Here is a 22924-nt window from a genome sequence, read left to right on the forward strand (position 1 = left end):
TTTTAGAGATGGAGACCGAAACTTTAATAACATTTTATACCTAAAATACTTTCATTTCAATTAATTAATTTCAATTTTACCCTTTGTGCAAATTAAATTAGAGTTTCGTTCTTGTTTTAATTACTGTCTCTCATTTTACACCAAACAGAATACTGAGATTTATTTCAATCCCTGTCTCTTAGTCTCTATCTCTCAGTATCAGTCTTTCCGTCTCTATCTCTCCACCAAACACTACCTAACAAAAAGTAACTTATGAAGTGTTTTAAAATACATTAAAGAAATTCTATGAATAAAGTTTAGATTTATTTTAGGTAATTAAGTACAAGTGTCAATTTTAATTTTTTGTTTGGCTATGGTTTTAAACTCGTTCTCTAGAAATTATAAATTGGAGCTTTTGCATTCAATTATTATGTTTGTAGAAGTAATTAAAAAAATACTCTTTTTCTACTAATGTTATCTTTTCTTCTCATTTATAATAAAAAAAAACATAAGAAAACTTATGTATTTTTTTTTATTAATTTTATTCTTTCTTTTCATTTGTTATTTTTTTTTAATGAAATTTTTAGTACTCATTGTTCGTAATAATATTTTTTAATCATTTATGAAACTTTATTTTGTTATTTTTAATTTAAATTTGTATAATTTTTATATAGCCATCAACTAATGACATTATAATCATGACTACGAAAGTTCATTCATGCTGGCTAGAGAAGAAAATCACATCTTGGTTTTTCATTATAATCATGTAGAATACCTTAGTTTCAAAAGCATGCTCTTCTTGTCCAAGAGTGTCTCCATTCTATATCCTTAACACTTTCCATCCTTCCATGATAGAGGCATGTAAACAATACATTCCAACTATGACAGAAATAACTGCCAATGGAAACTCACAAGATCTTAAATCATCTTTCCCCAACTATTATACATCCAAAACTGATTCCTTAGTCTCAAATGAATCATCTGATATTTGTTTAGATTCCATGGTTCTTGCATTAGCGTCCTGGTTGAATTGTTCATCAACTTCCTCTAACTCTGAAGTCTCTTCTGATGTATCATTGTCGTCTAAGTCCAAATTTGGTTCACCATTCGCATTTGCATGCTCATTCCCTTCTCTGTAGTTGCCTTGATAAGGTTGACCAGACACCTTGACTTTTATACGGCGCCCTCCTTTGACGTATCTATATTTCCACCTAGGTGGTGGATATTTTTGGTGTATCTTCTCATATTTGTCCAACATGCCCACCTCCTTAAAGACACTTCCAATCACTTGCACGACAGTCAAATTAGGATGAACACCAAGCTCCTCCATATCAGCAAAAACCTACAATCAGATCATGTCTGTTTCAGGGTGATATTTGGTGGATATTTAGAGTTTGAATATTTTCTAGCAATTAGCTTGTCTTGGTTATATAGCTCTTGAATTTTATTTATCTTCTATTCTTGTAATTATCATTTCCTCCTAAATACATTTCACCGGTTGAACAAGTAATATCCAAGAATTTAGGAATTTCATGACTAGTAAGCAGATTATAAAAGGTGCAAATTATTTATATCGACTTAAAATCACAAATCAGAATAATACCTCAAACATCTTGTCATACATGCCTCTCTTGTAGTAGATAGATATCATTTTATCAAAGAATTTACGAGGCAAGCTTTCCATATACTGCATTAATAACTTTGTCCAAAGCTCTTCAGCTTCATCGATTCGATCATCTTCTGCTAATGCAATCAATAATGTGAAATAGCTTCCCATAGTCCTACCTTGACCTTTGCTTAACATCCACTTTGTTACCTACAGTTCCATAGGTAATTTGCATACGCAGGAACTAATTTAGAGGATATCCCCAGATCGAGTATGCACAGCAACATAAGACATTAGAAGGTTAAACGAAACAAAAATTAAAAGAATAAAATTAAATAGCTCTGGTTCCTGAAGAAGGTATCCAACAACTTGGTGAATACAACATGAATGAAGACAAGGGCGTTAAGGCTGTGTTTGGAAGGGAGACTAAAACTGAGAGATTAAGACTGAAAGACAAAGGCTGAGAGACAGACTAAATTAAATCTCTGGATTGCGTTTGGTGTAAAATGTATTGGACTGTGTTAATGTGTTATGTCTCAATATTATGTTCTGTTTAAGATAAACATGGAAATTGACAGGTAGATTTGGAATTTGAAAAGTTAAATGAAGGTGTTTTTGAGAAGAATTGTTATCAAAGTTTCAATCTCTGCCTTTAAAAATTTCAGTCCCATGTCCTCACTTTTTAGAGGTACTGAAGAGACTAAAATTTTATATCTCAGGACTAAAATTTTAGTTACCGTCTCTAGCCAACAAACACAATACTGAATTCCAATCTCCTAGTATCAGTCCCACTCTCGAAAAGCAAACCCTATCTAAAAGTTTACATGGATAACATTTCTTTGTTTAAATACCTGTATTACCCGCTTCCACTCTTGTTGATCTTCTAGAGTCTTGAGTGCCTTTTTCATAGTAATTAAAGGGAACTCTAATTCCCAAGCAACATAGGAATCAAGAGCACCATAAACTTCCTCTTTGACATTTGACAGCTGTCTAATCTACACACAAGCCACACAGAGACATTAACTTTCTCAAAAATCCAAATCACCTAAGAAAAAATCAATCAGAAATTTTCTACTATCATGATTATCAAGTGAGAAGAAAAAATTGGAACAGAAATTAAAGAGTAAACTACCATTTTTAACTATGAAACTTTAAATCACTGGCAAATTTAACCATGAATGGAAGAAACTAGTTTTGTACCTACGAAAGATGGTTTATGCAACAAACGTATTCAAATTTAATTTTATTCATGCGTAGATTTGTCAATATTCCAAACTTGCAATGATAGAAATCAGAATTTTTCGTCTTTTGTACAAAATTAGTTTCCTTTATTCATGGTAGATTTGTCGACATGCTGAACTTTTATGATAGAAATGGTGTTTATCCGAAATTAAACTAAGAACTTACAGTCTCAACAAGCTTAGCAGCCTTGTTAATGGTCCCAACTCTTTTATGGGTCTTCCAAACTCGTGGATAGCGTGGCCTTGGACCTTTTGCAGCACACACCTGAAATTACAACAAAAGAAATTCAAACAAAAAAAAATGTTTGAAGTTGGAAGAGTTTGCATATTTTAACAATCGTAGTAATGTCACTTCCCAAATCTTACCACAGTGCTTCGTGTGCTTGATGGAATTCCCATTGCTTGAAATGTTTTAGCAATAAGTAAAGGAGAAACTCCCAGTGCATGCATCCTGAAGAACTGTCTTTAGAATATTACACTGAACACCATAACAATAAGAGTAATTCGGCTCGTTTCAGTTTCCAATATAACACAGAAAAAGCATCGAGAAAAGTGAAAGAAACAGCATAGTTATCAGAACCAAACCGGTAATTGACCCAGTCATACAACCAGGTCACTGGTTAAACTCGTGGGTCACTGATTCACTCGGTTAACCCGGTCATAATTAAATAAAAATGTAAAATTATAAAAATAAAATTAAAATCAAAAGTTAAAACTTAAAATACATGTCTTCACAAATATATTAATAACAATTAAGTATCAATCTTTAGACATAACTAATGATGCAAAAAGAGAATAAACTAGTCTCAATTTAAATAAACAAGAGAGAGGGCAGAAAATAACATAATCAGTAAATCAAATTCAAGGGGTGATCTCAAGTCGCATCTATATCTTCATAGGACAAATTTGAAGCTTGACCAACATTTTCTTCATTTTGATATGCATCTATATCTACACTTGTGTATTTTTCACAAATCAATACCAAGAATAACTCATAATAGCAACTGAGTTGTGAAGAAGACATTTTTAAAATTCTAGCCAAAAAAAAAAAAAACCAAACAAAGAGCATGGGAACAACAATTTAACTGAACAATTTTATTCTGGGTTGCAGAGAGCATGAACTGCATTTTCAACAACAAATTCAACTATGATAATTTTCAGCAACAAAAGATTTAGCTCAAAAGATGATTTACAGATTTACAGCGACAAAAAAGTACCTAAGTAATTATTTCAGCAAGACAACAAATTCAAGCTCCAGTGATGATAATCAATAACAAATTCAACAAAGTGATGATTTTCGGCAACAAAAAAATTAGTTCAATGATATTTCCGGCAACAAAATCAAGGAGTGATGAATTATAGGCTGTTCAACTATGATAATTTTCAGCAACAAAAAGTTTAACTCCAAAGATGATTTACAGCAACAACAAAAATTTGGCTAAGTGATTATTTCAGCAAAACAGCAATAAATTCAAGATTCAGCGGATGATAATCAGCAACAAATTCAACTCAGTGATGATTTTCATTAACAAAAAAAATCAGCTCAGTGATATTTTCAGCAACAAATTCAACTTACAGCAACAAATTTAACAATCCTAGTTCAGCTACGATTTACCGCAACATTTAGATCAGCAACAAGGCAAATTACTTGATTAGCAATTCAGCAACATGAAAAAATACAGGGAGACGAGAAATCTGGAAAAGAGAGAACAGGGGAAGCGATGATGCAGGGAACACTGGCCTTCGATCCGAGCAGTATGTGTAGAGTATCATTGAGAGCAGTTGAGCGCGACGGTGACCAGATGAAGACCAGATGACAACCACACGAGGACCACACGAGCAGAGGGGTTGGAGACTCGAAGCACGAGCACTAAACGAGGACGGAAGCTCTTGAGTGCGACGGACGGCGGCGGAAGCGCGACTGGGCAGACGAAGACGACGGACGCCGAGCTGACGTCGAGGAAGAAGCTGTGCTCGGTGAGGGGAGCGAACAAAGGGTTGGAGACTTGGAGCACGCCGATAAGATGAAGGGGGAAGCTCCTGAGTGTGACGGATGGTGGCAGTATCCCAATCCTTGCGGCGGCAGTGGTGGAGGTTAGCTAAGGTTTATTTTGGTTGATGGTAAGGTTCTGATTTCTGAAGAGTGAATTTTCAATTCTGAAAGAAAGAAAGAAGGAGAAAGGGGATGACATAAAACAGTGTCATTTGATGTAAACCGTCGGATTTCAGTTCGGTCCGACCAGTTAGTTTTCAGCCGGTTCAATAGTTCTCACATGGTTTTTAAAATGATGGTTTTTTTAATAGACCGAATTATAAACGCTTTCGATTCTCCGTCAAATCAATTTAACTAAACCGATTTTCAGAACTATGATAATGAACCGTTTAAACAAAAGAGTACGCTCAAATGTGTGCAGAACTTTTAGCAAAGTTTACTTCTCATTTAGGCTTCCATAGATGATTAGATGGTTAGTAAAATTACATTTATGTCTTTTCAAATTATGCCATATTACATATGTATGATCTAACCTTTTCATGAGACTTAAAATTATCCCCTCTCCATTATGACCTTGTCCTCAAGGTCTACATCCGTAAACTCCCTGCTAAGTTCAATCATATCTACCCATGTGGTCTCATGGCGAGAAACTCCTTCCCAATCAACAAGGAGTTCAGTTCGAGGTCCTGTCGGAGTGGAGACAACACGACTTGCTATGATGGCGGCTGGGCGTGGCTGCAGGGAAGACGGTAATTCAGCTGCAGATGGCACCGACACTGGTGGAGGACCGTGGAATGGTTTCAGCACTGACACATGGAAGACCGAATGAAGAGCACACGACTCCGCCAACTCCAACCGGTAAGCCACCTTCCCTACCTTTTGAATGACTTTGTAGGGACCATAATATCTCTTCCGTAGTTTATTATGTGGCTCCAAGGTTAGGGAGCGCTGCCTATAGGGTTTAATCTTGAGTAAAACCCAATCCCCAAAGTTAAATTCCATGTCCTTTCTATGTGAATCAGCTTGCTTCTTCATTTTATCTTGAGCCCTTTGAACAAAGTAAGTCAGTTTCTTATTCCGAACTTCCCTCACCTTTAACATCTCATCCACCTCTGTAACACTCGTAGTACCTGAGGAGTACTCAGGGAGTACATTCATGGGAAATCCAAACAAAGCTTCATGTGGAGTCATGTTAATAGTAGAATGGTAGGAGCCATTATAACAGAACTCTGCCCATGATAAATAGGAGGTCCACTGTTTCAGATAGGTGTGTGTGAATACGCATAGGTACTGCTCAAGTGTTCGATTAACCACCTCTGTAACAGGAAAGCCATGTAACCGTACTACTAAAGTAATGAATACTTGTGCCACATCCTTGGCTGTAAACCCAGGTTTCAGAGCACTGAAATGACCCACTTTGCTGAAATGGTCTACCACGACTAAGATCCATGTAAACCCAGCTGACTTAGGAAGTTGTACAATAAAATCCATGAAAATATCGGCCCATGGTCTAACCGGAATTGGTAATGGCTGTAGCAAACCTTGGGACTTGGCAGGAATGTACTTAGTGACTTGGCACTCTTGACAATGCTCAACAAACCTGTGGACTTGGCTTCGCATTCCATGCCAAAAAAGTGACTCCCCAAGGGCCTTGTAAGTCTTGAGAATTCCCCGTGGCTGCCCCTAAGTGACGAGTGAAACTCTTGCAACAATAATTCCCTCAACCCTTTGAAATCGAAAACCCAAACTCGCCCTTGATACATTAAAAGACCCTCCTTGACTGTATAATCTGGCCCCAATTTCCCTGTTTTCAACTTATCATGGAGGCGCAGCATGGCTGGATCAGTCTGATTTCCTTCCAATAAATCCTCCATCAGTGTGAGATGGATTGAAGTGAAAGCCCTGAATTCATGAGTCATAGTTGTCTCTGGATGCCTGGATAGTGCGTCTGCCACCTGGTTTTGTTTTTCCGGTTGGTATTCTATGTCAAAATCATATCCCAGTAATTTGTGCAAATGAAATTGTTGTTCAGGGGTCAACATCACCTGTATCAGCAGCTCTTTTAAACCCTGATGATCAATTTTTACAGTGAATTTTCTGCCAAGTAGATAATGACGCCATTTGGCAACCGCCTGAGTAATGGCATACAATTCTCGAATATAGGCAGAAGACATAGCCGACTTCGGATTTAGTTTCTTGCTAAAGTAGGCTAAAGGGTGCCCATTCTGGGATAGGACAGCACCTATCCCGGTGTTAGATGCATCGGTCTCAACAGTAAACCTCTGAGAAAAATCCGGAAGGGATAGCATAGGTGTGTGAGTCATGGCTATCTTCAATTTGTCAAATGTCATATCTGCTTCAGCACCCCAATGAAAGTTGTTTCTTCAGCAATTCAGTGAGTGGATGAGCTAGCTGGGCATAGCCCAAAACAAATTTCCGATAATAGCCTGTTAACCCAAGGAAACCCCTCAATTGCTTAAGGGAAGTTGGCTTCGGCCAAGCTTGTATTGCCTCAATTTTAGAAGGGTCAACTTTGATTCCCATAGAGCATACAACATGTCCCAAATAATCAACCTGATTTTGACCAAAAGAACATTTAGAAGCTTTAGCATATAGATCATGAGTACGTAGGACAGTAAGAGTAGTTTTGAGATGCTCCAAATGATCCGCCCATGTGCGGCTGTAGATGAAAATGTCATCAAAGAAAACTGCGATGAATTTTCGTAGATAAGGTTGAAAAATCCGATTCATGGTAGCTTGGAATGTAGAAGGGGCATTAGTAAGGACGAATGGCATTACCACAAACTCATAGTGACCCAAATGAGTTCGAAAGGCTGTCATGTGCTCTGAATTTTCATTCATTATGATTTGGTGGTAGCCCGACCGCAGATCAATCTTAGAAAAATATTTGGCACCAAAGAGTTCATCAAGTATCTCTTCTATAGTTGGTATAAGAAATTTGTCCTTAACCGTAACTGCGTTGAGAGCCTTATAATCAACGCAAAAGCGCCATCCACCATCCTTCTTTCTTACCAAAAGCATCGGGCTAGAGAATGCACTATGACTTTCTCTAATCACACCGGTTTCAAGAATCTCCGCAATTAAACGCTCCATCTCCTCTTTCTGAAATTGAGGATATTTGTAGGGTCGTAGCTTAATCGGCTGGGCACCTAGTATGAGCTCAATTTTGTGGTCAATCTCCCTAGTGGGAGGGAGCCGTGTAGGTTCCTCAAAAACCTGTTGGAATTCTTTCAAAAGCTGCTGAATATCTACCGAGGCTGTTGGTTTGCTGTTGGTCTCTCCCTCAATCATTCTCAGGTGATAGAATGTAGTAATGACCTCATTTGTCACCAATTTCTGCAGCATTCTACTACTGAGCCCTTTTGATTGCAATAGCCTTTCCCCTCGTAACTTCACTTTCAAATCATGCACTACAAACTCCATAGTCAACAACCCATAATGAGTAGTGACATAACCAAGACCCATAAGCCATTGGACACCTAGAACCAAATCTGCACCTTGCAAGTCCAACACATACGTGCTGATGTTAAACTTGTAGCCTTGGAGAATCAAGGCAATTTTCTCACACTGTGCCTGACAGCCAATAATATCTCCATTTCTCACTAGTACTTGTAAAGGAGTCACATCACGCATAGGAATTGCAAGTCTCTGAGCCACACTGGTTTTAACAAAATTATGGGTACTGCCCCCATCAATCAACACCATTAGGGGCTGGCCATTATATGTTCCCTTCAACCTGAAGGTAGTGGGCTGGTACTGCCCTACCATAGCGTTGAAGCTAATCTCAGGTTGCACCAGTTCAATAATTACCGGTTGTTCTGGTCCTTCAGTAATTACCTCCTCTGCTGGTGGTTCCCTCAACAGTTCCTGCATTGCATCCTCTCCAATTAACAGATGCAGTGTGGTTTTGCAGCGATGGGAAGGTGACCATTTATCCTCACAATAATAGCATAATCCTTTAGACCTCTTTAGCTTAACCTCCTCTGATGATAAGTGTTTGTAAGGGGTGTTTGGGATGTGCTTAGGTTGTGTTTGGGGTGTGGTTGGGCTAGGTGCTGCTAGGGTTGTTGTAGGATTGTGTGTGTGTTTTGTTGTTGGGATTCGGTTAGGTGGTGGAGTTGGGGTACTGAAGTATGTGATGGTGTTTCGACTGTTAGGGTTTGTGTATGGTTTCAGGCTTTTAATTGAGTGTGTAGGGTTCGCAGCATGCTTTTGTTCATGCGATTTGGCTAAGGCTACTGCGGTATCATACTCTTGAGGTTTAGCTATCATCAACTCGTATTTGAGATACTCCTGCAAGCCAGCAATAAACAAGGATACCAACCAATCCTCACTCAACCCAGTCATTTGGGTTGATAATTCCTCAAACTGGGTGTGATATTCTGCCACAGAATCAGTTTGTTTTAGCTCCTTAAGAGCTGCTTTTGGGTCATAGAAATAATTCTAGCCAAAACGAATTAACAATGCATTCAAGAATGAGTTACAAGTATGTCGAATATCATTTTTTACTAACCAACGATACCAGGAATAGGCAGGACCAGTTAAATGGAAAGAAAGCATCCTGATTCTCATCTCCTCAGGCACACTAAACCATTCAAAATATTCTTGTACCTTGAAAACCCACTCCTCAACCCTTTCACCATCAAAAATAGGTAGTTCAACATGCATACCTCTATTTCCCGAGTAGAAGTGATTAGAATGATGATGCTGCTGCTTGTTGTTGTTCTCAACGTCAGAATCAGAGTCCTCTTCTTTAATTATTTTCTTTTTCTTCTTGGAATCCGCTAACATTCCTTTGATTTCTTTCAGGAATTCCTCCATGGAATGCAAGCGATCATTAGTGTCAGAGACCTTGCTGTTAATCTCAATCTGACCCCGCTGTAAGGCTGCAATTTCTGCTTGGGATCGTCGGAGTTCATCGGTATCCACCATCTCTCAACAAGAGCACCAATGATAGATGTGTAATAGGATTTGTAATGAATTTGTATAATGGAAAGAAAGTATACTGAATTAGTGTGTATTACTAGTGAATAGTATGAATGAAAAGGAGTATGAACACAAACGTTTCCCTGCTTCGAGTGAGGGTTATACTCCAGAGCCAACTCTCTAATGGCTAAATGATAATTCTCTACTCTCTCTTGATGCTACTTTTACCCTATATCAATCATTCTCATACTCAAATGTAACTAACTTTGCCAGGTAGGCATTCTAGAAGCAATTTGTTACATCACATAATCTTAGTGCCAAATTGGGCGTTTCTTTCTTCTAGGACCCAATATCTCTGGCCCATTACTCTCTTCTTTTTCATCTTCAATTGGTTCCTCTTCAGCTGGGTCTTGTTGGTTTGGATTTGGGTTCGCATCACATTTATCTTGACCTTGGAGTAATTTATTTATCCCTATATAATTTGATAAATTAATTTTTTTCATATTCATGACCAATATTTTAAAAATTGGACCGAATTAGTTGATCAGACCGGTTCAGCCATGAATTAGTAATATTAATAGTTCGGTCAGACATGTAAAACCAATAATCAGAAAATCGATAAAAAACCGTCGAATCAAAAACGGGAATTGGTTGGTCAGATGAAACTGAAATTCGATCGGTTTAAACTTAGTTTAATAAAACTTTTACTTTTTAAAAGTAATTTATAAAAGCTAACTTTTAAAAGATGGCTTTTTAAAAGTTGTAACATTTATGTTTGGTAAATTAAATTAAAAATAGCTTCCAAAAGCTAACAATAATTACGTTTAGTAAAATAGTTTTTAAAATTTAAAAATACTATAATAGACATAAATGCAAGAATTAAATTTAAAAATTAGTTAACATATAAGGTTATATTAGACGGCGTCCGTCGTCTTTGTCTGTTCAGCCGCGCTTCCGTTGCGGTTTGTTTGCCGTTCACGTTCGCGTCTTCGTTCGCGTTTTTCGCCGTTCACGTTCACTCGGCGTTTACCGTTCGAGTTCGCGTTTGTCTGGAAGCCACGTTGCTCTGCTTCAAACTCTGCGACAAACCCGCGCGCTCCACCCAGCCGTCGAACTGCTCTCTTTTGTCGCCGCCGTGAGTTCCCTAAACTCGCCACCATACAATACACTCACACAACACTAATACTCTGCTTCAAACTCTGCAACTTCTAATTTCTATTACAATAAGTAATTATTTGATTTGGTAGTGCTTTGGATTTTTTCATAGACTGAATTAAAGTTACATAGTTATGTTCTCTTCTCTATCACATTGAAATTAAGCTTTGAATTCTGTTATTTCGTTATAATTTTACCGCACTCAACATGTTTGACGAAATGCTTTAACCATATTTCTAGTTGGTTTTATAATTTCTAGCTTTTAGAAACTTAGTAAATTGATTGCATGTGAAATTAGAATAGTTGGATTATAGTAATTAGAAAATTTTAGCTACACAAATTGTATCTTTGCAGAAAACATATTAGCATGATGATTCCACTTGCATTAGTGTTTTTCTGGTGAATTTTAACTGTTATTGTGAACTTGTTAATTTGCTAAATTGTTGGGCTGCTGTTGTTTTAATTTGCCAAATTGTTAGGTTGTTTCCACTTAATTTATTGGATTTTTTATTTAGGTCTTGTTCTTGTTTATTTGCTAAATTGTTGTTGTGTATTTATTGTTTATTTGCTGGATATTGGTGATCATTGACTTTGAAATTATTTACTACATGCAGGTTTAGTATCATCACTGTTTTAGAATGTTTTATAATATACTAATATTTGTTGCTGTTTTATAATTGCTGGTTGTAAGTTTAGTGTGATTATTGGTTAATATTTTGTAATATTTGGTGCTGAATGCACCTTCATTTTGCATTTAATATAAAAAAAAGAAAATTATAAAAAAGTAATTCACCACTCTATTAAAAAAACTTCATATTACCTTATACTCTCAACTTAATACTTGCATATTTATAATTTATTTATTATTCTATTTTAAAACGATTTTTTTGTTGAACTATTGGTTAAACCTTAGATCAATAAATTAATGAATTAATGACCAGGCGATTTGATGACCTATCTGGTTTTTAGAACCTTGTTCATGACACCTATATTATTAGGAAAGTGAGTTTAGGGCTTAAAAAACTATATAGTCATCGGACATAACTTTTTCGTTGAGTCATATATACTTTTTAAACTATTTAAAACTCGAAAAAATTTAAAATGAACACAAAAATTTCGGTTGCACATAGCTTTCAAATACTGTGTCTGATATTTGGTCATGAGCATATCTTGGATACATAGTATCCGATTTGCACATTTTTTATTTATCCCAATTGTAATTGAGATGTACCTTTAATATAATTTTAGATATTATATTCGAAATATGATATATTGTGCATATGAATCAATACGCTATAAATTACATAATTTTATAAATATTATATTTAAATAATTTAAATAAAAAAATTCTCAATTATGAATGTACATTTTTCCCTATCACTTGTCTGCGCAACTAATAAATTCATAAAAATGGTAAGAATTTCATCATGATTGATAAGAAATCCTGAGCAATGTTATGTTGTCGGAAGTGGGAGAAAAAAATAAATTAAAAATTGAAGAGATTATATCCACGGTTAGTCATTAAATTTATAAAAAAAGATTTTTTAATAAAAAAATTTTAATAAAAATAATTTTTTTATTTTTTAATATGTTTAATAAAATTTTAATAATAAAAATAAAAATATTAAAAAAATAAAAAATATTTATTTTTGTTCGGTAGTCGGTTCCCGGACAGGTCGGGTGAGTAGTGGGGGAGCGGGAATGCCTCTACTTCGGTCGTGCTGGAGTTGGGCTTGCCGAGTAGCCGAATACTCGTTGCAGAAGGAGAATGAGGGGGGTGCCACCTGCAAAGACACTCCGACGCTCTAGTCAGCAATGTGCAGGCGGGAAAATGGTTAGATGAAAGGGTATGACGTACCTCGAGGGAAGGGTAGGTCCTTCCCTATTTATACCGTGTCAGAGGTGGGCCCTGGGGGGACAGGCCCATTTTCCCCGAAGCTTCCTCAACCATATTGATGAGGTGACGAGGACGCGTGTCCTGGCACCGTGGTGAGCGCTAAGGGCTCGGTCGCTCGGATCGGGTTCTCGATGGGTCGGGCCGACCCGCTCGTGGTTTGGACCGGACCGTAACAGTGCCCCCACGCGCCGATAATCAGCCGTATAGGCTGTTGGCGGCGAGTTTTCTATCATTGTTGTCGCTTGGTCGGTCGTTCGTGTGGGAGACGCGCTGCCCGCATGCGTGCCCGTTTGCGGTTCGGGGCGTTCCTTTGTCGCCTCGTTTCTCGCGCGGGGCATTAAATGCCCATAAAGGATTGAAAAATCCCGTGTGTGCAAAGACGGTTCTGCCCCCAGGTCTTTCGCGCTTCCACTAGAGCGGTTTTGAACAGTTTTATGTTTCTGTTCTTCTTCCATTTACTTTGTTTTTCTGATCATACTTCCCATTCGTCCTTCTTGCGTTCTCATCACACAGAGGTTGTTTCCATTGCTCTAGCGTGCTTCGTCCTTATTTGAATTTTCTCAATTCATCCAGGTAACTACTTCTTTTCCTTTTACTTTAATGATTGTTTGCATGTCTGCCATGGTCATTTTTCCTGTGCTTGCTCTTTTCCTGTTGTTCATGGGTGCATTTTTGTGGATGCACTTCCTTTTTCTTTTGTTGACTGTGGTGTGTCGTGGGGGGTTTATGTTTTCGTTCTGGTCTTGGTTTGTTTGGTCCCCCTTGTGGTCACGACACGTGGGGTTTCTTTGGGTTTTTCCGGATTCCGGCCTCACGGACTAACCGCGCGGTGCCCCCACTGTAGGTATGCCTCGTGTCGTTAGCCGAGCTTCTAGCTCCGCCGCGGGTTATGACCCGTATGCGTGGGTGGTTTCCGACCTCAGGAACTCTCCCAATCAGATGGGTGAGGAGGAGCTCACGGAATTTCGCCAGGCCGAATATCTCTGTGGGGGTACCGACGAGGAGGCGAACTATGATGTTTATGTCCCCACCCCTCACGAGCGGCTTTATGAAATTAATTTCAATGCCCCCCGGGTTGCCGATTGGATCTGGTTTTACAAGGCCATGTTCACTCAGGTCGGGGTCCGCATCCCCTTCTCCCCCTTTCAAATGAGCCTCCTAAACCGGATTTCCGTGGCACCGTCTCAATTGCACCCGAACAGCTGGGCATCCATTCGCTGCTTCGAGATGGTGTACGAGTACTTAGAGCTACCGATCTCTGTTGACGTCTTCCTCTTTTTCTTTAATCTAACTAACCCTTCCAAGGAGGGGAAACACAAGAAAGGGTTCATGTCTTTCCGGTCTGCCCAGGGCCAGAGAATCTTTGGCTTGTTCGAGGACTCCTACCATGGGTTCAAGGACAAGTACTTTAAGGTCCGCCCGGTTAAGGGTCGTCACCCATTTTGGTTATCTTTGGAAAAGGAGCGCCTCATCCCGACGTATTGGAGTTTCGGGGCGGGGTCTAATCCTTTTATCAAAGTTACTTATAAAGGGATGTCGACCGTGGATCGGCGGATAGCCGACATTTTGTGGGCGGTTCTTGGGAGGAATAACGTGAATCCTCATCTCCTCATGGGTAACCGGGAGGCCGCCCGAGATTATATCCGTGAGTTCTCTTGTCGTGTAGTCGCTTGTTTGAATTTTCCTTTGCTGCTTCCATTAACTTGTTCATTTTTCAATTTGTTCTGTAGTGGGGCTTTCTGCCGAAGTCACCGGCATGGATAACTTGTATCAAACCTTTCTTCAGGATGACGAGGGTGAGGAGACCGGAGGACAGCAAGTGACGGTTCCTCCGGAAGTGCCTCCTCCTGAAGTCGACGCGTCTGCTAAAGTTGCCACTCCTACTTCCGCAACCCCAATTCCTCCCGAGGTTCCTATTCCCGGGCAATCGTCCTCTTCTCGCCGGGAGGAGGAGGAAGAATTGTCCGTCATCCCCACCCTCAAGAGACAGAGGTCGCAGTCTAGTCCCGAGGGGGTTTTGACTGTCATGGAAAGGAATTTTGATGCCGGGACCTTCATAGATGCCCAGCTGCTTCCGGGCATGGAGGATCATTTCCATGGCACCGACCTCTCGGGGCAGGCTCGGTGGATGTACCGTACCCTTCTTCGTGGCGCGGCCATAGCCCGAAAGGCTGAGTTTGAGCTTTTCGGTATGGCCTCGCTTCGTCGGAAGCTTGAGTCTGCGGTTGATGCCAATAACAAGTACAAAACCCAAGTAAAAACGCTCCAGGATCAGCTGGTTGAAGCGGGGAACAAGCTCGACGCCGCCCAGAAAAAGACTGCTTTAGCCGAGGAGAAATTGAAAACTGCCGATGCCTCCGTGTCCCGTTTGACGGAGCAAGAGCTGACCTTGAAGAGCCAGCTGAGCGCTGCGCAAGGTCGGGTGTCCGCTCTGGAGAAAGAGCGGGACGAAGCGGAGGCGGCTGCCAAGGCTGCCCGGGAGGAGGCCGAGTTGTTCAAACGAAAGCACAAGAAAGTCAAGGAGCAGGGCAAGAATGCGATTTTCATGACTGAAGAGGCCCTCAAAGCTCAGGTGAAGATCGTTTCTCCGGACTTCGATGTGTCGGCGATCGGAGTTTTCAAGACCATTAAGGATGGTAAAGTTGTTGATATGCCGAAGAAGTGATGTTTGTACTATTTGAACTTCTTTTTGTTGAACCTTTGTATTGTGACTTTGGTGCCCGTTAATGGGTTTGTGGGTTCGTTTTCCCGTAAGTTTAACTTCTTGTTTTATTCGTTGTTGATTTACTTCGCGTTTCCGTTTACTCGCGTTGGCCGTTTATGGCGTGCGTTCTTGTTATGGTTGTTCACCGTGTTTTTTGAACTGAGGGGCTCCCGGGGTGATCAGTCTCGAGGCCGCGTATCATCGTTCTCATAGTGGTCGCTCAAAAAGTTAGAAATTAGAAAATAACATAGGCAAATATAGCATGTAGAAATTGGCGAGGTCGTTTTCTTCGAACTTTCTTTTGAGTGCTTTGGCATTGTAGCGTAAGGCCATTCTTTGTTTTAGCGCTGCTTCTGCCAGATGGGCCATTTCCCTGGTTTCTTCTATCAGGTCTTTCTCGACGGCTTCCTCCATTCCCTCCAGGAGTAATCGTGGACTCGGCTCTCCGATCTCTACAGGTATCATTGCGTCTGACCCGTAGGTTAGTCGGAAAGGTGTCTCTCTAGTGGAGGATTGCTCGGTTGTTTGGTAGGACCAGAGGACCGAGGCTAGCTCGTCGGCCCAAGCGCCTTTCTTGCCATCCAGCCTCTTCTTGAGCCCTTGCAGGATGATCTTGTTTGCGGACTCGACCTGCCCGTTTGTCTGTGGGTGCTCTACCGAGGAGAATCTCTGCTTTATGCCCAGGCCGGTGAGGAATTCTGTGAACTTTTTGTCGGTAAACTGTGTCCCGTTGTCCGAGATGACGACTTCCGGGATACCGAATCGTGTTATGACTTGTCTCCATATGAATTTCCTGCAATTGGACGAGGATATGCTGGCCAGCGGTTCGGCCTCTATCCATTTTGTGTAGTAGTCGATAGCGACTATGAGGTACTTGACTTGTCCCGGGCCGACGGGAAAAGGTCCTAAGAGATCTTGACTTGTCCCGGGCCAACGGGAAAAGGTCCTAAGAGATCGACTCCCCACTGCGAGAATGGTCGAGAGGCCGTTAGCAAGCTGAGCTCAGAGGCCGGCGCGTGATGAAAGTTGGCGTTTTCTTGGCACTTGACACACTTCTTAACGAATTCCTTGGAGTCAACCATCATCGATGGCCAGTAATATCCAGCTCGGATTAGCTTCCTCGCTAGGGCTTTTCCTCCTATATGGTGGCCGCAGCATCCTTCATGGACTTCCCTGAGGACGTAATCCGTCTGGTCGGGGTGTAAACACTTCAGTAGGGGATGATTGAATCCCTTCCTGAAAAGCTGACCCTGGATGATGGCGTATCTAGCGGCTTCCCTTCTTAACTTTTTGGCATCTTTTTCGTTGTCGGGGAGCTTGCTGTTTTCTAAGAGGTCGATAATGGGATCCAACCAGGAGGGGCTTAGGTTCGAGAGGTGTAAAGTGACTGCCGGCTCCTTCAACTTCCCTTGGATTAGAGACCGGTACTGCCGGCTCCTTCAACTTTCCTTGGATTAGAGACCGGTTACCCTTTCCCGGTTTGGTGCTAGCCAACTTTGACAAGAGATCTGCCCGTGTGTTCCTTTCTCTCGGGACGTGCTGGATCGTGACTTCTTCAAACTTTCGGCTCAAGTTCTTGACTTTTTCCAAGTATTCCTGTAGCAGTGAGTCCCTAGCTTGATAACTTCCGTTTACTTGGGAGGTGACGATTTACGAATCGCTGCATATCTCCAACCTTGTTGCCCCGACCTCTGCTGCTAAGGTTAAGCCTCCTATAAGGGCTTCGTACTCTGCTTGGTTGTTTGAAACGGGAAAATCGAACTTAATTGACTGTTCGTATACGACTCCAGCCGGGCTTTCCAGGATAATCCCGGCACCCCCGAACGCCTGGTTGGAGGCTCCGTCTACATGGAGCTTCCACCGTGTGTTCGTGTCTTCGACTAGATCCCTCGCTACTTCTACTAGAAAATCTGCCATCGCCTGCGCTTTGATGGCTTGCCGGGGTTCGTATCGTATGTCGTATTGAGAGAGTTCAATCGACCAGGTCATCATTCTCCCCACCAAGTCGGGTTTTTGGAGCACTTGCCGGATCCCCTGATCCGTTCTTACGACGATCTGGTGACTTTGGAAGTATTGCTTCAATCTCCTCGAAGAGGTCAGGAGTGCCAGAGCTAACTTCTCCAATTTGTTATATCTTAGCTCTGCCCCTTGTAAGGCCCTGCTGACAAAATAGACTGGTTGTTGTGTCCGTCCTTCTTCCCGTACCAAAACTGAGGCCAAGGCTTCTCCTGTTATGGCGATGTACAGGTATAACGTCTCCCCTTCTTTTGGCTTCCCGAGGACAGGTGGTGCCGCCAGGATTTCTTTAAAATGCCGAAAGGCTTCCTCGCATGTAGGTGTCCATTCGAATGCCATTCCTCTCTTCATGAGATTGAAGAAAGGTAGGGCCTTTGTTGCCGACGCTCCGAGAAAACGTGATAATGAGGCCAGCCGACCTGCCAACCTTTGGACGTCCTTGATACTGCCTGGGCTCTTCATTTGGAGTATCGCCTGACACTTCTCCGGGTTGGCTTCTACCCCTCTTTGGGTTATCACGAATCCGAGGAACTTTCCAGCTTCCACAGCGAAAGCACACTTGAGGGGATTCAGCCTCATACCGTGTTGCCTGAGGGACGCGAATACACTCGCCAGGTCGTTCAAAAGGTCGTCAGGTCGTGTTGTTTTGGCGAGGATGTCATCCACGTAGACTTCAACTGTCTTCCCTATGAGGTGGTGGAATATCCTATTCATCAGCCTCTGGTATGTTGCTCCCGCATTTTTTAGGCCGAATGGCATCACCTTATAGCAGAAAGTTCCTCCTGGCGTTATGAACGCCGTCTTGTCTTCGTCTGGACGGTGCATTGGTATCTGGTTGTAGCCGGAGTAGGCGTCCATGAAACTTAAATACCGGTATCCTGCCGCAGCGTCGACGAGTGCATCTATGTTAGGGAGGGGGAAGCAATCCTTGGGACATGCTTTGTTAAGGTCAGAATAGTCTACGCACATTCTCCACTTGCCGTTGTGCTTTTTCACCAACACTACATTCGAGAGCCATGTAGAGTAGTCAACTTCCCGTATGAAGCCTGCTTCTAGGAGGCTGGCCGTCTGCCTGGCCACCTCCTCTGCTCTTTCCGCCGACATCTTTCTCCTCCGTTGGGCCACTGGGCGTGCTTTCGCCTTGACGGCTAGATGATGCGAGATGATTTTTGGGTCTATGCCCGGCATGTCGGCCGGAGTCCAGGCAAACAAGTCCTTGTTGGCTCTTATCATTTCGACCAAAGGCTCCTTCAGCTCGTGTGGGAGGTTCTTGTTAACGAACGTGAATCTTTCCTCTTCGTCACCGATTCTGAACTTCTCCAGATCCCCTTATGGTTCCGGTCTAGACTTGTCGTCTACTCTGGCATCTAGGTCGGCTAGGAACACACCGGACGCCTCCTTGGACTTCTTTCTAAGGGAGAGGCTGGCATTGTCACAAGCGACTGCCGTCTCAAGGTCTCCTCTTATGGACCCTATGGATCCGTCGTCGGTAACGAATTTCATGATTAGCAGCTTTGTGTTGATTATGGCCTCGAAATCATTGATCGTTTTTCTTCCCAGAATGATATTATAGGCGGTGGAGTCTCGGAGGATCACGAACTCGGCCATCGCCGATCTCCTGTCCTGGGATTGTCCTACTGAGATTGGTAGGGATATTATTCCGTCTGGTTTGATGAAGTGGTCGCCCAATCCAATGACCCCGTGTTGGTGAGTCGTTAGATCGGCATCCTTTAATCCCAGCGCATCGAACACGTTGCGGAACATGATGTTCGAGTCTGCTCCCGTGTCGACAAGGATGCGCTTGACGAGACCGGTCCCCACTCGGGCCGTTATGACCATGGGTGGGTTTTCCGGGACGTCGTCGAACCATTGGTCTTCTGGGCCGAAAGAAATGAATGGAGGCTTCTTAGAGTTTCGCGTCGACGAGGAGGAGATCGACAATATCTTTGTGTCCTTCTTGTGTGCGGATCTGGATCTTGGTGCGGCGTTTTTGGCCGTTACTACGTTTATCACAGTGAGGCCGTGTTCTCCGCCTTCTGGCTCTTGTCGCCGCTTTGCCGAACGGGTTTTGCCTTCTTCGTCTTGGTCGCGGTAGCGCCTCCTTGGCTCCCTGATTAGGTGGGAGAAAGCCGCTAGTTTTCCTTCCCTTATCGCTTGTTCCAGTGCATCTTTCAGGTCAAAACAATCCTGCGTTAGGTGGCCATAACCCTTGTGGTAGTCACAATAGAGGTTTTTGTTCCCTCCAATACGGTCCTTGAGTGGTCGGGGCTTCGGCAAAATTCCTTTCTCGGCTATTTGTTGGTAAACTTCCGCGACGGGGAGAGCGAGCGGAGTGTAGTTGGTGAATTTCCCGACTCGGGGGAATGTCCTTGGCGCCTTACTTAGCGCCTCTTCCCTGGTTTGTCCCTTTGGCCTTTCCCCATTGCCCTGTTGTCGGGTTTGACTGTAGCTGGGCTGCCGTTTGTTGGCGGCCACGACTCGGCTGACTTCCTCGTCGTTTATGTACTCTTTGGCTACCGTCTGGATCTCATGCATTGTCCAAACCGGTTTCGTGGTAAGATGTTTTCGGAAGTTCTCGTTGAGGAGGCCGTTTGTCAGGCAAAGACTGGCCACCGAGTCGGTTAGGCCATCGATTTCCAAGCATTCATCGTTGAACCGATCTAGGTACCTCCTGGTCGGTTCTCCTTGTCTCTGGGTTACCCCTAGAAGGTTGATGGGGTGCTTTGCCTTCGCTATCCGTGTTGTAAATTGGGCCAGGAATGCACGGCTGATGTCCGAGAAACTGTAGATGGATCCTTGCGGGAGGCCGTTAAACCACCTGATCGCTGGCCCCGCTAAGGTTACTGGGAAGGCACGGCATCTTACCTCGTCCCCCACTCCCTCCAGATTCATCCTGGCCTCAAAGGCCGTGAGGTGTTCTAGAGGGTCTTGAGTTCCGTCGTACCTCATGTCCGTTGGTTTGTCGAAGTGTTTCGGCAACCGGACCTCGAGGATAGATCGGTGGAATGGGGTGACGCCCATTATCACAGGTTGTCGTGTTCTCTCGGATCTCCTCTCCCCGTCTTCGCGACCTCTTGCCGCTCGGCGGGTTAGCCTGCCCCGGGAGTAGATGATCGTGTCATTTCGTCTTCTCGGGATAGGAGACTCCTCCCGCGTGCTCTCCGCTTCCGTTCGGGATGCGGATGTACGCCGCGGGCGACTTCGGTGAGAGTCTTCCTCCTCGCTTTCGGGGGATGGGGTGTAGCTGGGATCGGTAGTTCGTTCGTCCCGCTCCCGGTCGGCCAGCTGTCGCTCCAAGTTCTGGACCCTATGGCGTAGCTCCTGCATTATTATGGCGCTGTCGCCGCCTGTTCCCCCGAAGGGTCGTGCTCTCGTGTGCTGTTCTGTGTGTTGTCGGGGGGACCTTCGCCGCCCCCTTAACGAGGCAACGGAGGCTGCCCCCTCCGCTCCGGCTGCTCGGGCTTGGTCTCCGGGACCCAGCGCGACTTCCATTTAGGTCGATTCCCCACAGACGGCGCCAATGTTCGGTAGTCGGTTCCCGGACAGGTCGGGTGAGTAGTGGGGGAGCGGGAACGCCTCTACTTCGGTCGTGCTGGAGTTGGGCTTGCCGAGTAGCCGAATACTCGTTGCAGAAGGAGAATGGGGGGGTGCCACCTGTAAAGACACTCCGACGCTCTAGTCAGCAATGTGCAGGCGGGAAAATGGTTAGATGAAAGGGTATGACGTACCTCGAGGGAAGGGTAGGTCCTTCCCTATTTATACCGTGTCAGAGGTGGGCCCTGGGAGGGACAGGCCCATTTTCCCCGAAGCTTCCTCAACCATATTGATGGGATGAAGAGGACGCGTGTCCTGGCACCGTGGCGAGCGCTAAGGGCTCGGTCGCTCGGATCGGGTTCTCGATGGGTCGGGCCGACCCGCTCGTGGTTTGGACCGGACCGTAACAGTCTTTTAAAACATCCATTAAAAAAGATATTTGTTAAAAATAACTTTCAAATATATTTAACATTTAGTTAACCATTTTTCAATTCAATTGTTCTCTGACTTCTCTCTCTCTCTCTCTCTCTCTCTGATCTTGCCTCTCTTCCTGCAGCTGTGGAACCTAGCCAACTCCTCACCCTTTTGCATCAGTCGAAGCCCACTTCCCATGGCCGAGTTGATAAATTTCACTCATTCTCCTGAGCTGGAAAGTGTCAGAATAAAACGACGCAAGTTGGATGGTGAATCTACTTCAGAACTGTGTACACATCCTGGTTCTTTTGGAGACATGTGTATACGTTGTGGCCAAAAGTTGGATGGTGAATCTGGTGTCACATTTGCCTACATACACAAGGGACTCAGACTCCATCATCACGAGATCTCTAGACTGCGCAATACAGATTCGAATAAGAAGCTGTACCTCATGCTCGATCTAGATCACACTCTATTAAATTCCACTCATCTTGCTCATTTGAACTCTCAAGAGTTGCATTTAATTTCCCAGCCAGATTCTCTTGGAGGTAGCCTTTTCAAATTGGATAAAATTCATATGATGACCAAGTTGAGGCCTTTTGTCCGCACATTTCTAAGAGAAGCAAGTCAAATGTTTGACATGTACATATACACCATGGGTGATCGACCCTATGCATTAGAGATGGCTAAGCTGCTTGATCCTCAAGGAAAATACTTCAATGCAAAGGTGATTTCTCGAGATGATGGCACTCTAAAGCATCAGAAGGGTCTTGATATTGTGTTGGGCCAAGAAAGTGCTGTTGTAATTCTTGATGATACAGAACAAGCATGGGCGAAGCATAAAGATAATTTGATTCTGATGAAAAGATACCACTTTTTTTGTTCAAGTTGCCGGCAATTTGGTATCAATTGCAAATCTTTAGCTGAATTGAAGAGTGACGAAGATGAAGCTGAAGGAGCACTTAATAAAATCCTTAAAGTTCTTAAGCAAGTCCATTATAAATTCTTTGATGAACTTAAAGAAGATATAGCTGAAGGAGATGTAAGCAGATTTTGAAATCAGTTCGAAGGGAAGTCTTGGGCGGATGTGATTGTTTTCAGCCGTATCTGCCATGGAGTATTACCATCACTCCAGAAGATGGCTGAGCAGTTGGGAGCCACTTGTTTAATGGAACTTGACTCCTCCGTGACACATGTGGTGGCTACTTATGCCGGAACCGAGAAGGCCCGGTGGGCAGTGAAAGAGAAGAGATTTTTGGTTCATTCCCAATGGATAGTGGCTGCAAATTATTTTTGGGAGAAGCAACCTGAGGAGAGCTTCGTCCTCAAGAAAAAGCAGTAGTAACTAGTAACTTTTCTTGTAGCATCACACACTTTGCTGTGTTCATATTGTGCATATGGGTCAATACTCTATGGATACAATTTTATAAATATTATA

The 22924-nt window shown here is 42.9% G+C and overlaps 2 protein-coding genes and 1 pseudogene across 3 annotated transcripts; 1 reads left to right on the plus strand and 2 right to left on the minus strand.

Moving 5' to 3' along the window:
- Positions 1-705: 705 nt before the first annotated feature.
- LOC107496962 (pentatricopeptide repeat-containing protein At4g21190) lies at positions 706-4980 on the minus strand. 2 transcript variants are annotated; one of them, XM_016118297.3, is made up of 6 exons: positions 4568-4980; positions 3193-3304; positions 2993-3091; positions 2437-2575; positions 1583-1795; positions 706-1321 (listed from the first exon to the last, which is right to left on the minus strand). In XM_016118297.3, the coding sequence occupies exons 2-6, from the start codon at positions 3270-3272 to the stop codon at positions 920-922; spliced, it is 933 nt and encodes a 310-aa protein (XP_015973783.1). In that variant the 5' UTR covers positions 3273-3304; positions 4568-4980; the 3' UTR covers positions 706-919. The 2 variants fall into 2 exon arrangements, with proteins under 2 accessions (XP_015973783.1, XP_015973782.1); XM_016118296.3 differs by having other exon boundaries at positions 2437-2580.
- Positions 4981-18867: 13887 nt separating this feature from the next.
- LOC107496918 (uncharacterized) lies at positions 18868-21030 on the minus strand. The gene has a single exon (XM_016118242.1). It carries the CDS (start codon positions 21028-21030, stop codon positions 18868-18870), a length of 2163 nt encoding a protein of 720 aa, XP_015973728.1.
- A 623-nt stretch (positions 21031-21653) lies between these two features.
- On the plus strand, positions 21654-22854 carry LOC107496934 (RNA polymerase II C-terminal domain phosphatase-like 4; annotated as a pseudogene).
- Positions 22855-22924: the final 70 nt, after the last annotated feature.

The sequence above is a fragment of the Arachis duranensis genome, chromosome 7 (genome assembly GCF_000817695.3).
Source record: "Arachis duranensis cultivar V14167 chromosome 7, aradu.V14167.gnm2.J7QH, whole genome shotgun sequence".
Taxonomy (NCBI): domain Eukaryota; kingdom Viridiplantae; phylum Streptophyta; class Magnoliopsida; order Fabales; family Fabaceae; genus Arachis; species Arachis duranensis.